The 14,480-nt window shown below is 43.9% G+C and overlaps 1 protein-coding gene across 2 annotated transcripts in view; it reads left to right on the forward strand.

Annotated features, from left to right (window-relative positions):
• The first annotated feature begins 991 nt into the window (after positions 1 to 991).
• ARFGEF3 (ARFGEF family member 3) overlaps positions 992 to 14,480 on the forward strand; it is a 189,684-nt gene continuing 176,195 nt past the window's right edge. For both annotated transcript variants that reach the window (XM_005551963.5, XM_074037117.1), the window contains exons 1-2: positions 992 to 1,224; positions 9,309 to 9,360. In XM_005551963.5, coding sequence (XP_005552020.3) covers positions 1,140 to 1,224; positions 9,309 to 9,360 — 137 coding nt within the window. In that variant the 5' untranslated portion in view covers positions 992 to 1,139. The remainder of the gene's footprint in view (positions 1,225 to 9,308; positions 9,361 to 14,480) is intronic.

Below are 14,480 nucleotides of genomic sequence, written 5' to 3' on the forward strand. Positions count from 1 at the left end.
AAATCCTATTGCTTCCACCCTTCAATATCTCTTGACATACTTTCCTTTATTCCCCTCCTACCCACCCTTGGCCTACTTGGTTTCTAGATTCCTGCAGAACCTTTGTTCTCCCAGCTGCCAGTGTGCCTCTCTGCAGTCCATCATCCTCACTTCCACCACAGAACATTTTCAAAGAAAAAGGAAACACGGGGTGCCCTGTCACATTGCCTTCCCCACCGCCCGCGTGAGCCTCCTGGGGCTCCCCGTTTTCATCCCAATGAGCGGCCCTCCGCTGTGGCTGCCCTTGTGCACACCATTTTTCAGAGGGCAGCAATTCAGCACAGGAGAGGACGGGAAGAGGAGGGGAGAGAGGTTTTTGGAAGCGGCTTTGGATTCAGGACGTGTTTGGGGACCCATTCTTGGTCTGGGAAGTAACTCAGCCTCTTTGGGCCTGGTTTCCTGGGGCGTATCAAGTTCTACCCCAGCCCCACCTCAGCCCACCGCCCCGCCGCGTGTTGAAAGCTTGACTGGAGGTTCTCTGCAGGCAGGGGCACAGTGTATGCAACGCTGCACAGGGAGTGGCCCAAAAAAGCTGTTCGTGACTGAACGCAAGAATTTTCTGGTTAGCAGACGACGGGATGCAGCGGGCGCGGCGCCTGCACCACGCTGGGGGTCCGGGTGTCAGGGCTGGGCTGCTCCGACTCCGCCCGCGGCCACCGTCGGCGCAGGGGGTGCGAGGACCGCGGGGAGGCCCCTCCCCGCCTGCTTCCCGCCGCCCGCTGCCGAGCAGGCGCTCCCTCCCGGCGGCTGGCGCGCCAGCTCCGGACATCCGTCCCCACCTTTCCGCGAAGCACTGCGCCCGCGGGGCCTGCCTCGGCGGTCAGGTCAGCGGCCTCCAGCCTCGCTCTCCAGTCCCAGCCCGCAGCCGCCGCCGAGCGGAGCGCACCTGACCCAGGCGGGCGGGGCGGCGGGCGGGGCGCGGGGCTGACGTGGCCCGCGGCATGGAGCGGGCGTGATTCATCAGCAGCCGTGCCGGGGCGGCATGGGGGCGCGCGCGGCGGCCGCCTAGGCGCCCAGGGCCAGGCAGCGGCGGCGTCCACGGCCCGGCTCGCCCGCGCTTCTCTCCCTGTGGGCGGCGGCCCGGCGCCTGGAAGGTCAAGATGGAAGAGATCCTGAGGAAGCTGCAGAAGGAGGCGTCCGGGAGCAAGTACAAAGCCATCAAGGAGAGCTGCACCTGGGCCCTGGGTAAGCGCCCGGTACCTGCTTGCCGCGGAGGGAGGGCCGCGCGGCCGGGGCTGAACCCGCGCCTCCGCGCGTGGGGCTTTCGCGGAGCGTCGGTCATGGGTGCCCTTCGCGCGATTGCGAGAGTCGCCTCGGGAAATTGATGTGGGATTTGAGAGTCTTGGCTCGGGCGTGGACATCAGCCGCCGCCTCTCCGGTCTCTTTCACTCTCCAAAACCTTCCCCGGAACCGCTGTCTTCCCCTCCTGGTGGCCCCCTTCTCCCGGTCCCGGCGCTGGGGACGATGCTTCCCCATCGCCGAGTTAGGCAGGACCCGGAGCCGGTGCGAAACCTGGGGCCTGATAGCGAAGCGCCTCTGGGGAAGAGGGAAGTTAAACCAACAACCCTGATGTCGAATCCTTGGCGAGTGGAACCAGGAAGGAAAGGCTTGTTTAGTTTGATTTTCCTGATAGAGGTCAGCTTGCTAAGTGTTAGCTTTCATGGTTATTGCACTTGAAAAATAACATGCGGGCGGGGATCATGTTACCTCTGCAATTCTGTTGTGGTCTGCCGGTCAGACAGGTGGGATTTTAGGTTTGTGAGCTGTGCTAGCATTGAAATAAGTTCCAGGGAGCAAATTTGTGTTTCTCTTCAGACTCAGGTTGCAGAACTCAGCAGCGGAAAAAAACGGAAAGACATTTCAATTAGGCTGGGTTTGGGCAATCAAAATGGTCAGAATGGTAATGCAAATAGATCAGAAGCATACTTCGGGTGATGGTGCTGCTTTTTAGAAAGGAAAGGCCAAGAAGAAGCCAGCGCAGCTAGCTCTGCGGGCTCCTCGCTTTGCCTTGCCGGAGCCTGATGTGATGTCTCAGTTGCCACTCAATTGAAAAATGAAATTGACTCCCTTTCCCTTGCAACCAAGAACCATCACTGTCTGTCATGACACTGTGTGTGCGTTGATGCAGCCTGAGATAGAGAAGAGCCTTTAGCAGGCTTTCCACTAAATGTAAAATTTTGAGAGTGGTTTAGGTGACTCTTAATATGTAGATGGTCTTAATTCACATGTTTGGGTGTGTGTACAATTATAGCAGCATCTTTTTTTTTTAAACCTGTGCCTATCGTCACAAAATTGTCTAGAATATTGTCTAGGAAGTTTGTCTTGTAGGTAGAACCAGCACTTGACCATTTTAGCTTACTGTTAGAGAAAAATGGACCAGAAATCTGAGAGAGCATCAAGGCTCTTAAAGCCACAGTACTATTTTTGCGTTGCCATTGTCATTCAGCAGAGTGGTTCAAAGCTAGATTCCAAAATGCCTCTAATGAAGGGTCACAGATGGCTGGGTAACATGATAAAGCAGGGCCCAATTGTGCTTTAAACATGCCATTCCTAGTATTCGTTATTATTTTGCTGCAAATTAGGCAGAGTTAGATAAACAGGGAGGAGGAGATTAATCTAGTATTTTAATAAGTTTGAATACTGACATCAACGTCTTATTAAGTTAAACCACAACGTTGCTGAGTTTAGGTCCTTTAAAGCCATTGGGGAGGCTGAGCATTGAGGCAGGTAGATTATTCGAGTCAAGTCTGAAAAAAACCAGCCTGAGTGGATGTGCTTCCTTTCCCAGTGATTGTTCTGTAATTAGCAAGACAAGATGGAAGTGCATGAAATAGTTAAATAATAGTGCAGGGCATTCATTATGCAGTTGGATTGAGCAAACCAGGAAAACAAGTCAAAGAAGGGAGGATAAATGTGGGGCCCATGGATTGGGGGAGAATTGGTGTGAGCTGGTGGGGCTTTTGAAGCAGATTTCACTTGAACAATGGGGAAGCTATGAGTTCCTTCTTTCCTTTGCTTCTTTATTTAGCAAACATTTATTAAGACCTCCCTGGTACTGAGCAGTGGGATATATGGATGAATAAAATGTCCCCTATAAGGAATTTGTTGGAAGAGCATGCTGGAGACATGAACAAAGGCATAGAGATAGGTTTTCCTGTTGTCTTTCCCACTCCAGTCCATTTCCACTGCCCATCACTGTTTAGATTACAAAACACCTGTCACTCTTCAACCCCCATAATTTATTTCTAGATTAATGTGTAAATTCCTCAGAATGCTCTTCAGAATCTAGCCCCAGCCTCTGTTCTTGTCACTCCCCAACCAAGATTCAACGATCTAGTGGCAGTCAACTGCAGCACTTTGTTGAACATGCTGTGTGGCACACTTCTCTCTTTGCCTTTGCTCATGCTAGTCCTTCTGTTGGGATTCCCTTTTCAGAATCTGCAAGGTCCGACTTGTTTAGGAAACATTCCCTGAGCTCCTCAGTAGGATCAGTTGCTTGTCTGGGTTCAGATCCTTGCCTTCATGACTCTCTTAGGGTACCTACTATTTTGGATAATAGTTGATTGTGTGCACAGGTAGGCTCTTATGGGCAGTATAATTGGCAAATATGTTGGGTGCAAGAGATTAAAAAGACTAGTTTAAGCTGACTTACACGAAACAGGATTTATTTACTCCTTTAACTAAAATACCCCTTGCAAGAATAGCTGTGACTTAGGAATTAGACACTGTTTCAGGGATCTTGTCCTGCTCTTTGTGGGTTGACTGACATGCTCTGCATGGGTCTCCACGGTTTTGGGCTCATGAATCAACACACTTAGACCATCTCATGAAAAGAGGCAACAATAAACTTAGACCATCCCAGGAAAACAGGGCTCATCCCCCACTTAGACCATCATTAAAGGGGTCATCTCTCACTTAGACCCTCATGAGAGAGAGGGGTCATTCTCCACTGAGACCCTTGTGGAGAGAGGGGTCATCCCCCACTTAGACCTTCATAGGAGCAAGGGGCCATCCCCTACTTAGACCATCATGTGAGAGAGGGGTCATCCTCACTTAGACCCTCATGGGAGAGAGGAAGCATCCCCCTCTGGGACCCTCATGGGAGAGGGATCGTCCCTTACTTAGACCCTCATGGGAGAGAGGGGTCATCTCCCTCTGAGACCCTCATGGGAGAGGGATTGTCCCTTACTTAGACCCTCAGGAGAGAGGGGGTCATTCCCCACTGAGACACTCATGAGAGAGAGGGGTCATCCCTCACTGAGACTGAGACCCCCATGGGAGAGAGGGATCATCCCACTCTGAGACCCTCAAGGGAGAGAGGTGTCATTCCTCACTGAGACCATTTTGAGATAGATGATCGTCACCATATTTAGATCATATCAAGAGAGCTAGACTTTTCCAGTCACTCCTGCTCGATCCTTGGTTTCCCTTGTTCTCTTTGTCCTGATGGTTCATGTGAGTATCCTTGAACCAGTCCTCTAGTCAAAGAATGGAAGGGAATAACTGCTTTAGGCCTAGGGTACAAGTTCCACTGAAATTCAGAGCTGGGGAAAATGGTTTCCTGGAAGTATAATTAGGATGCTTCTTCAGAAGCCAGGGGAACGGATACTGGTCAATCAAAACAATACGTGTCAACAGTGTAGTGAGCTCTTTAGTACAGGGACTGCCGTTTATGCTTCTTTGGTTGCTTCTGTACCTATAGTGGAAGGCAGACGTTCAATAAGTTAAATCAATACTTTAACTGCTTGCTTGAGTTTTAAATAATATTCATCTTTTTCTATTTATAAGAGTTATATATGTTCACTTTAGAATGTTGCAAATAATGGAACCACATAAAGAAAAAATTAAAATAATCTGCAGTCTCCCTATCCAGAGATAACACTGTTGACATTTTGGAGTCTTTCCCTTTGCAAAAGGTCATACCACATATGGCATGTTGTCATGTGTTTTTTAACTTTAGCATCTTCTTCTACTTTGTCTACTTTGTCATGACACTTCTCTGAAAATCAGTGTTAATGGCTGTAGAATAACTAACAAGGCGTATGTGTGTATTTTCTCTTTATTTAGTGTTACCTGGTTGGTTGTTTTTGTTGGTGAGGAATGGCCTGGCCAGGGAGTAGAAAGGAATGAATTGGATAGAGGGTTGGCTTGGGGAAAGGCAGAAAGAACTTCAGGAACCGGCAGTCCTGGGGGCTTGTGAGCCAGGCTGTGATGGGATGAAATAGAATTGCAGAACAGGAGAGCTGGAAGCAACCAAGTCCTACTTTTAGTATTTTATGTCTATCAGGGGTCTTATGCAGACTAGATGTGGAAAATGGAGTAGCGAGGAAAGAAACTAGAGGCACGAAGGCCTAAGTAGGAGAAGAGGGAACATCTATCCAACCAGCAGCCTTCTCTCTATCTACCCACTTGCTTTTTCTTCCAGCCACAGGTTATTACTTCACAACCAAACTCCCTAAAAAGTGTAGAAATTGTATCTGTGTTCTCACCTTCTACTCCGTCTTCATGTTGCTGTCATATGCCTTTCACCTCCATTATCCCACCAACTCACAGTTACTGAGGAACAGTAACATACAGCCATCCAGCTGGCAGACCATTCTCACTCCCATCTCACAGGTCCTCCTGGTGATACTAGACATACCTGGGCATCTGCTTTACCTTGACTTCTATGACCACATCCATCTTGGTTCTTGAGTCACTCTGTCTCCTTTGACAGCTCCAGATTCTCTCCCCAGCTGTAAATATTTGAGTTTCTCAAGGGATAACTTTGAGCCCTCATCTCTTACTCCCAGCTCTTCTGGAGTTGAACACACACATACCCATGGCTTCAGCTGTGTTTCTGTGAATGTGATGCCCACGTTTATATCACTAATCGACACCAGTGCTCTGAAACCCACACCCCGCAACATAGCTACCTACTGAACATCTCCACTTGAATGGCTCACAGGCACTCAGCTCAACAAGGCTCAAAGTGACCATGTGCTCTTCCCCACCTCTACCTCACTGCCAAACCTCACTCACCTCTGGTGTTTCTAAATGATCAGTTGATGTCATCACCTGTCCAGTTGCATTAACCTGAAATCTAGAGTCATCCTTGATACATTTCTGTAATTTGCCCTTTTACCTCGTCCTTCACCCAAGCTCTACTCATTTTTACCTCCTAAGTATATGTTAAGGCTGTCCACTTCTTTCTACCTCTGTTGCCAGCTCTCCAGAATAAGCTGCCTTCTCTTTTGATCTGGACTTCTGCAACAGCCTCCTCACTGCTCCTTCCTTGTCTGCTCAAGTTCTTTTTCCCAATTAGTGTCACCTTGGAAAACCCCAGTCTTTTCATGACATGCCATGTTAAAACACTGAATAGCATCCCATTAGGATAAAAACGAAAGTCCCTAGTGTGTTCTGTCCAGCCCTACATGGCCTGGCTCCTACCTGCCCCACAGCCTTGTCCTATACCACCCTCATGAAAGAGAGGAGCATCCCACATGGAGACCCTCATGAGAGAGAGGGGTCATCCCCCTCTGAGACCCTTATGGGAGAGAAGGGTCATTCCCCACTGAAACCCTCATGACAGAGAGGGGTCCTTGCTCTCTGAATTTCAGCCACACTGATCTTTCAGTTACTCAGCTACACTGTGCTCCCTCTTACTTCATTAATTCAGCAAATATTTAGTGAGTACCTACTGCATGCCTGGTACTGTTCCAAGTATTAGGGATAACATGGTGAGCAAAACAGGCAAAAAGATCCAAGAGTTTACAGACTCTTGGAGAGATGACAGCCAATAATCAAGATAAGTAAATAAAATACACATGACAGCAAAGAGAGTGAGAAGAGCTAAGAAAGGGAAAACATAAAATGGTGAAGAAGATAGGAGGTGCTTGGAGTAAAGGGGGAATTGCCATTTAAATAGGGTATTCATGGAAAACTTTACTAAAAGGGAGGCTCCTAGTTGGGAAAACATCTATCTGATGGCTTCAGGAAAGAGCAAGGAGTCAGGGGGCTGGAGCAAGGGGAGAGAAGTAGGAAGTGAGGACCGGATCATGAAAGTCCTTTTTGGGCTCTCTAAGAATGAGATGGGGAGTCATTTGGGGTGGAGGAAATGCTCTCATTTGGGTCCTGACAGGGTCTCTCAGGCTACTGTGTTAAGCAGAGACTGCAGCTTCAGGGGCATGCCCAAAAGCTGAAAGCTCAGGACAGAGGCTGGTACCGTCATCCAGGTGATAGAAGGTGGCAGCTTGGACTGAAGTGGCAGGACAGAGTCAGGGAAGATGTTGGGATTCTCCATGCATTTCAAACTTATTATTCACTCCACTTGGAGTGACCCCTCCTTATCTACTTTAAGTAAATCATTTGTGGTCTCATTACCCCCAGCAGGAAGCCCTGACGTCGCAGTCCAAAGTAGGACCTCCTTTTCTACTTTTGCCTGATTCCCTGTCTTTTCCTTCCTGGCATTTATCATGCTTTGAAATAAGAACGTGCACTCCATGAATTCACGTATCATGTCTGTTCTCACCACTGGGTCCCTAGCCCAGGACCTGGTCCAGTATTTAGGGAGAGAATCAAAGAAGGGAGACAGGAATTGGCACTGGCAACTAAGAACTGTGTCAGGCCCTTTATGATCATGATCCTATCAGTTCCTCACAAGCATCCAGAAGGAAGGTATCATTGTCTTCTTTCTAAAGATGAGGGAACTAAAACTTACAGAGGATAAGTGACCTGTCCCGATCCCACAGCGTCACAAGCTGGAGCGGAGCTGGACTGGAACCTGGTTAACTTTGCTTTCATTCTTGATGCTTCCATGGTGCCCTCTCCCCAGCTACCATTCTGTCATGGGTGCTTACTGCAAAGCTGCAGGCCATTTTCTCCTTGACCTTGACCTTGGATGCTCTTTGCCTTGGGTTCCACACTTATCCCATGTGCCTGGGAGTCTCACTGCACTTAGAGGTGTAGTTTCACAGTGGCTGCTGCGTGACTGCCTTTTCTCTTTTCCTTTTCTTCTAGCTTGCTCTTAGCCTTATAGAGCTGGGCACTGTTACCCAGCCTTAGTTGACTATATATCCCTCTGTCCTGTGGGAAAACCATGCAGATCTGGTTGTTCACTGTCACTGCCTCTCCTTGGGCAGCAGCATCGGCTTGTCCTGAGTGCCAGTCCCTGCTGTGCTAAGTGGTAGGGTGCGCTGGCCTGTGTGGCCTTTGAGCTGCTTCCTGTACCTGCATCTCAGGGCTTCCCTTTCTTGTCATCCTGTCTTATCTTAGGCATTGACTTCAGTCCTTCATTTTCCTCCATTGGCCTTGTCTTCACGATACCAAGAACCCTGCTGAACTCATCTTTCTGTTCTGCTGATTAATTGTCTTTCTGAAATCCACTCTTTTGCTCCACTGGCCACATCAAGCCCAGATCCTATCAGGCCTGTTCTTAGCCTTGAGTCTCTGATATATATATTTCATGTTTGTTATTCTCTCTGATCTCTGAGCAAGGTGGGAAGAGACGTTTCTCCTTCTCCAGTGAAAATAATTCAGATAGACAGGGCTTGCTGACTCTAAGGAGTGAAGAAAGGGGTTAACACAATTTGAGCTACAAGACTGGAGACAAGTTGGAAGGATTGAAATAGTACAGTTTTTTGGGGAAGAGACTGGTGAGCTTTTCATTATCTCTAAAATTGGAGGCAGCAATAGTGTGAAAAATCCACAAACAGTGGTAAAGTATTGAACATCCAGGTTGGATTAATGAGATTTGGATGTGAGCCTTCCAATTGATATCCTAACTATACTGTAATTTTAAAAAAAAAATTTAATATAACATGTCACAAATGTGTGTGAGAATAATGAGATGTTGTGTAAGTGCTTTGTGACTTTGAAAGTCTTTCACAAGTATGAATTATTGTGTAAGGATATTGAAACAGTATTTTCAAGGACACAGCTTTTCTTTCTCTATTTTTATTGCAAGAATATAGTATCTTAGTCAGTTGTAACTAGATTCAGTGGTTCAGATTAGGAATTTAACTATTTGTTCTTTATCTGTATGGGGAAATGTGCCCTAATTTTTAACTTTCCCCTCCCCAGTAGTTTGCAAGGTCCAGGGAAATCTCTGGGGCTCTCAAGGGAAAAGGATTTTAAAATATGAAAGACTTGCATGCAGATAATTGAGAATTGACTAGTTTATAATTAGAGGAATTCCTGGGGAAAAGAGAAACTAACAGAGAAATTCATGTACAGTGTATATTCTCAGTGTTTAAATATTTATTTTTAACTTTGTAATTTTTCTTTTGCAGAAACTCTGGGTGGTTTGGATACTATTGTCAAGATCCCTCCACATGTACTGAGGTAGGAGATGGACATTGTATAATATCACAGAAGTCAATATTGCCCATTGAAGGCCCAGATAACCACATTGATTTACAGTGTGTCTTAGTTTGTTTTGTGCTGCTATAATGGAATACTACAGACTGGGTGATTTATAATGAACAGAAATTTATTGGTTCATGGTTCTGGAGGCTGAGAAGTCCAAGATCAAGGGGCCACATCTAGCGGGGGCCTTCTTGCTGCATCATCCCAAAGGTAGAAGGACAAAAAGAGGGTGGAACAGAGAAGAAAGAAGGGGACTGAATGCACCCTTTTCTAACAAAGCCCCACTCCTGTCATAACCGCATTCATCCATTCATGGGGCAGAGCCCTCATGGCCAGATTACCTCTCATTAAGCCTGATGTCCCAATACTGTTGCATTGGGGATTACGTTTCCAACACTTACTTTTGGTGGGGACACATTCAAACCATAGCATAGCATTTTACTTGCTGACTAAAGGCTTTCTTGCACCCATGAGCTGGGATATTTCATGAGGTTAGCATGATGTGAACCTAATTGCATTCACGCCACCTGTCTGTGGAGGGAATGAAATCAGTGACCTAAAGGAACCAGCCATGGAAGTCCATTGTAAAAGGATCAAATTGGTCAAGGAGAGACATGATCAAAACTTATGTGAAGGAGTAGAAAGAAAATTGCACTCCCTCTGATAGGGATGCACCCCTACACCAGGTAGTGTGGATTTAAGCTCTGATTGGCAACCCTGGATAGACATCATCTTACTGGTTGTGAAGTCCACAGCCAGATGCAGCAGCCCAGAGATAGGGAGCCTATTTCCCCACCTTCTTCACCTTCCCCTATACCTTCCCCCAACCCTCACTGGAAGAGAAATGCCTGCCCTCTGTAGAAAAATTGGAAAGAACAATAGAATAAAAAAGAAAATTATTCATAACTTTATCACCTAAGGATGATCACTGAAAACAGTTTAATAGATTTTCTTAAATGTCTTTTTCTATACACATATATTTTTATAAATTAATATAAAATTTTATTCACGACTTTGTTGCCTGCTTGGTTTTTTTTACTCAATACCATATAGAATGTTTTCTAATGCCAGTATATGTTCTTCAAATTAAAATGTTACATATACTTCCATTATATGGCTGTAGCATAATTCATTTAGCAGTTTTCCTGTTGTTTAATAACATTTGGGCTGTTTCCCGGGTTTTCTTTGGGATTATAAAATATATTGGACTATAACCCTTCGCTGAGTATGGTTTCTGTGTTCTCAGGATACTGTGATTAGATATTTTCTCTCTTTTTAAGTAGATTGAACAAAATTTATATTTCTATCTTTTTAAAAAATTCATTACTTTTCCTGTAGTAGCTGCATAAACCTGTAGGTTTACATATTGTAAGGGAATCCGTGTGTTAAACTAAGTATATTTTTGTGTGTACAAAGCTTATACATGAACAGAATGTTTGGCAACAACATGTTTGTCTAGTTGAGAGGTGGTACAGCTGGAGTGTCCAGCGCATAGGAGGATGCGAGGACTTTCTATGAGCTGTGAAGGCATGGATAGTTTAAAGAAGGCAATTTCCTGGCTCCCAACTTCTATAAGTTCCCTTTCTTAAAACTGATTTGCTTCAAAACTGACGTTGCCACGTCTCCTTTTCTACCTCACCTTTTACGGTCACTCTGCTCTTGCTTGACAGAGAAAATCACACCTGTTACCCACCTGTGTCTTACAGTAGTGTGTCGCCCTGGGGTACAGAGATCTTGTCCCACCCACAAAGAACTATGAACATACTAGTGTCCATACAGGTAAAGGAAGTGATTATAAGGACCAGGAAACACATCATTTTTCAAGTTAGGTAGTTTTAACTTCTTGGCTTTCAGCAATGTTGAAGGAACTATAAGATGAAAGACGAAAAGATTTTTTTTGATGATGTCTCCTTCATTCCCTTATTATTTCTGTAAACAAGGTTTCTTACTGCTTACAACTATAAAGGTAAAGAATTGATATGTAATTTGTGCTAAATTCTACCTTATTGTATAGCAATAGAAAATACTTCTCCATAGGCATATGAACTAGCTGGGGGAGATATAAACAAACTCCATTTCTTTAGCAATGTATTTTTAATAAAAGTATATTTTCTATGCTAACCATATTGACATTTGATAAATAATTATTAATGTTCTTTGGACCAATTTTGTGCATTAGTAATGATTACTTATAATTGAACATTTTAAAGCCTTATGGTTACAGGAAATATTTTAAAAATTACTTTATACATACTTTTTCTTAAGAGAGAAGCACAGTATGGAGAGTAATAAAAGGCTTTCTAGCATTAAAATATATTGGAGAAAATTATTTGGGGAAAATGGAATGGAAATATAATAAGTTCAAGGAGAAAAATAACAATACAGCATTTTTTACTGTTAAAGAAGAGTTTGTTCACCTTTTTTGATGGATGAAGGTGTTTTTCAAATTGCTGTCATATTCATGAGATAAATTTCAAGAGTGATATGTTTTAATTAAAAATTTTAATAATTCCAGTATTCCAGAATTACAGCCTTCACAATTAAAATTGTGATGAAAAAATTTGAATGCTAACTTAAAACACGTGAAAAACAGAATCTTAACCTTTTCTTAGTGACTGTTTGTAAAAGAGTTTGATAAACTCTGCTCTAAAGGTTGTTTCCTTTAGAAACAACGTTTTCTTTTAAACGATCCAAAGTGTTGTTTAACCCAGCGGTGAGGTTTTCTGTGGTTCCGGGTTTGTGATAAAAGGTCGGTCTTCAGTGTGAGGAGCAACAGAAGAGGCTTCTGCTCCACTGGCTGGGAATGTTTAATTGTTGGGCATATACATATATTTAGAATTGTTATAGTCTCTTGCTTAACTGATCCCTTTATCATTATATAATGACCTTCTTTGTCTAGTGTTCATGTGTATGTGTGTGGCCAGAAGAGTTGGAGAGAATATGGTTTCAGTGTCTCCAAGGACATATTTTTGGTTCTCCTTTTACTTATTTGGCTTTATTTTATTCAGTGATCTTTTGCTTTACCCCAGAGCCAGCTACCTATCTTGTGCACCTACAGGAGCTGTTGACAAAATTGGTGGGAGGGGTGCCAGATGAGAGACTATGGATGAATATATGCATATGTACATTTCTTTACATATTTTTACCATTATTAGAAATTCAACTCAGAGTATTTCCCCTAATGATGAAGATTATCCTAATGTACAAAGATATATCATCTTACTATTCAAAAGAATGGACATTATTATGTTTAGATGCACAATGAGATCATCAAGCATTCTTGTACAGAGAATTGAACGATATGAATGAGACACAGCAGATATGAGCCTTGCAAAGTTTTTTTGTTTGTTTGTTTGTTTGTTTTTGAGATGGAGTCTCGCTCTGTCTCCCAGGCTGGAGTGCAATGGCATGATCTTGGCTCACTGCAAGCTCCGCCTCCCAGGTTCACGCCATTCCCCTGCCTCAGCCTCCTGAGAAGCTGGGACTACAGGTGCCCGCCACCAGGCCCGGCTAATTTTTTGTATTTTTAGTGGAGACGGGGTTTCACTGTGTAAGCCAGGATGGTCTCGATCTCCTGACATCGTGATCCGCCCGCCTCGGCCTCCCAAAGTGCTGGGATTACAGGCGTGAGCCACTGTGCCCGGCCTCAAAGCTGTTTTTTTAAAAACAAATTTGAAGGAGGAGAATGAAGATACACAAAATGGAAAACATTGTGATGTGGTAGCAAATGTAAATGTATTAGAGACTTTTATACATATAAGGAGGTTTCAGTTTGTGATTCACAATAGTGGGGAACCTCTCAAAGCCTCTTCTAAGATACAAGAAGAAGCCGTAATTAGAGCAGAAAAGAGACTGAATCAATACTAGTCTGATTTACTATTCCAGGTTATCATTAGGGAAATGATATAAAGAGGAGACATATAGTAATGGGCTTTTCTGCCTGTGTTGTAAATCAGTCCTTCTTTAATCCTTTGATTCCTCTTAGAGACACTTTAAACCAAGAGAGCATTTACTCTGTTAAATCATTATGTGTAACATGGCATCCTTCTATTTGAGCATCTGCTAAAAAAAAAAAAAAAAAATCCAGGCACTGTAAATATTTGCTCATTGAGGAGAATTTGGATATGTTATTTTTTTCTTCCATTATGCTTACATCTAATATATGGGAAAGAAGCCAAGTTTATAAAGTATGTCTTGCATTTTTCTGATTTTAAATTCAGATTTAGTTTTCATTTCTGTTACATAATCACCTGGAGGTGATTATTTGCAGATTTTAAAAATTGTTTGTTTTGGAAAGGGCTAAGGGATCATTCATAATCTTGAATACCTTTGCTATGCTTTTTCCTATTTTTTTTCCTTTTGATTTGTTTATTTCATGTTCAGTGTAGTCCCATTCTCATAATTACTAATATTGTTTTTGGTCAGTTGTGTGTGTTAGTAGTGGTAGCTTAAATCAGAAGAACCCTTGAAGAGCCTGTGTTGAAACTGAATCCTTGAGAGACCTATGTTGTGTTATCTTTCCTTTTGCCATTGATTGCTCTAATGACTTTTGAATGATTTAAGTGACTGGTGACTGGATTCAGTTATGCATAGAGCATTCTAAGGGAGATATTGATGATAAAACATTTTAGATGTAATTAAGGAGGTCAAGATACACTGCTTATTTATGCCTAAGGCTCTGTCACTGATCAAATGCTCACTCTCATTGTTGATGTGGTGAGCAACAAGGGTAGGAATTAATGCAGAGCCCATTGATATTCAGTGTCATGGAGGGAGGAAGGTCCAGGGAATATGTGTTATGGAATATTTCCTGACTTTATTAGTGGCTAGTCATGTGAAAATCTTTCCACCTTGCTACCCTTAGTCTTGCTTTTGATTTGGGGGTGGGTTTTAAGGGTCCTTATCTTTCTCCATGAGGAGACTGCACCCTTGCTATCTTTGCTTCTCTTTTCCCTTTTCTTAAACTTCAAGGTCTTCTTACATGCATCTATGCAGGGTTGAATAAATCTATGAATTAGTGGGCTACTGTGGTATCCCTACACTGAAGAAGCCATCGATAGCTCAGGCTACGTCTTAGATTAGAATCATCCTCCCCA

This window comes from Macaca fascicularis, chromosome 4 (assembly GCF_037993035.2).
Source record: "Macaca fascicularis isolate 582-1 chromosome 4, T2T-MFA8v1.1".
Lineage (NCBI taxonomy): Eukaryota > Metazoa > Chordata > Mammalia > Primates > Cercopithecidae > Macaca > Macaca fascicularis.